The sequence below is a fragment of the Penaeus monodon genome, chromosome 34 (genome assembly GCF_015228065.2).
Source record: "Penaeus monodon isolate SGIC_2016 chromosome 34, NSTDA_Pmon_1, whole genome shotgun sequence".
NCBI classification, from domain to species: Eukaryota; Metazoa; Arthropoda; class Malacostraca; order Decapoda; family Penaeidae; genus Penaeus; species Penaeus monodon.
This window is the reverse complement of record NC_051419.1, coordinates 24,001,381-24,001,885: the sequence shown is the minus strand read 5'-3', so window position 1 is coordinate 24,001,885 and position 505 is coordinate 24,001,381. Positions and strand designations below refer to the sequence as shown.

Genomic DNA, 505 nt, shown 5'->3' with positions numbered 1-505 from the left:
GAGTCCACTTCGCATATAGTCTTCCATCCTAGAAACCAGATCCTTCCATCTCCAGGACGAGAGCCTCCCTCCCTCCGGCCGCCCACGCCCACCCACGAGTCTTACCTGTCTGAACACCTGCGTGATGAGCTCGGGGTCGGTGCCGAACATCGCGAGCGTGCGGTAGAACTGCGTCATCTCCTTCAGGAGCAGATCGAGGGCCTTCTGGGGCTCCACGGGCGACTCCAGCTCGCGGGCCACGCTGCCTGCACGGCCTGGACATCGCAACATTGTCAATCAAACTTTGCACATTTACTTACAGCAACTCTAAATTTTATACATGCTAAAGCACAACTGCTTTACCATAAACTACATTTCATTTACTTGTAATATTCTGCATTCCATATTATCTTTATTTATTATTTTTTTCAAAACTCTTTGAAGTACGTGCACTAGGAGCTTACTACCCGATAACATTAAAATTAATCCGTAATCATCATGATCCGCCTCCTTGATATTTAGCACT

The 505-nt window shown here is 47.7% G+C and overlaps 1 protein-coding gene across 1 annotated transcript in view; it reads right to left on the bottom strand.

Annotated features, from left to right (window-relative positions):
* Nucleotides 1–505, bottom strand: part of LOC119594653 (unconventional myosin-Va-like) — a gene marked incomplete in the record, with an annotated part of 26,486 nt that overhangs the window by 1,885 nt on the left and 24,096 nt on the right. The window contains 1 exon segment of the mRNA XM_037943703.1: nt 106–254. Within this exon segment, the coding sequence (XP_037799631.1) occupies nt 106–254 (149 nt within the window).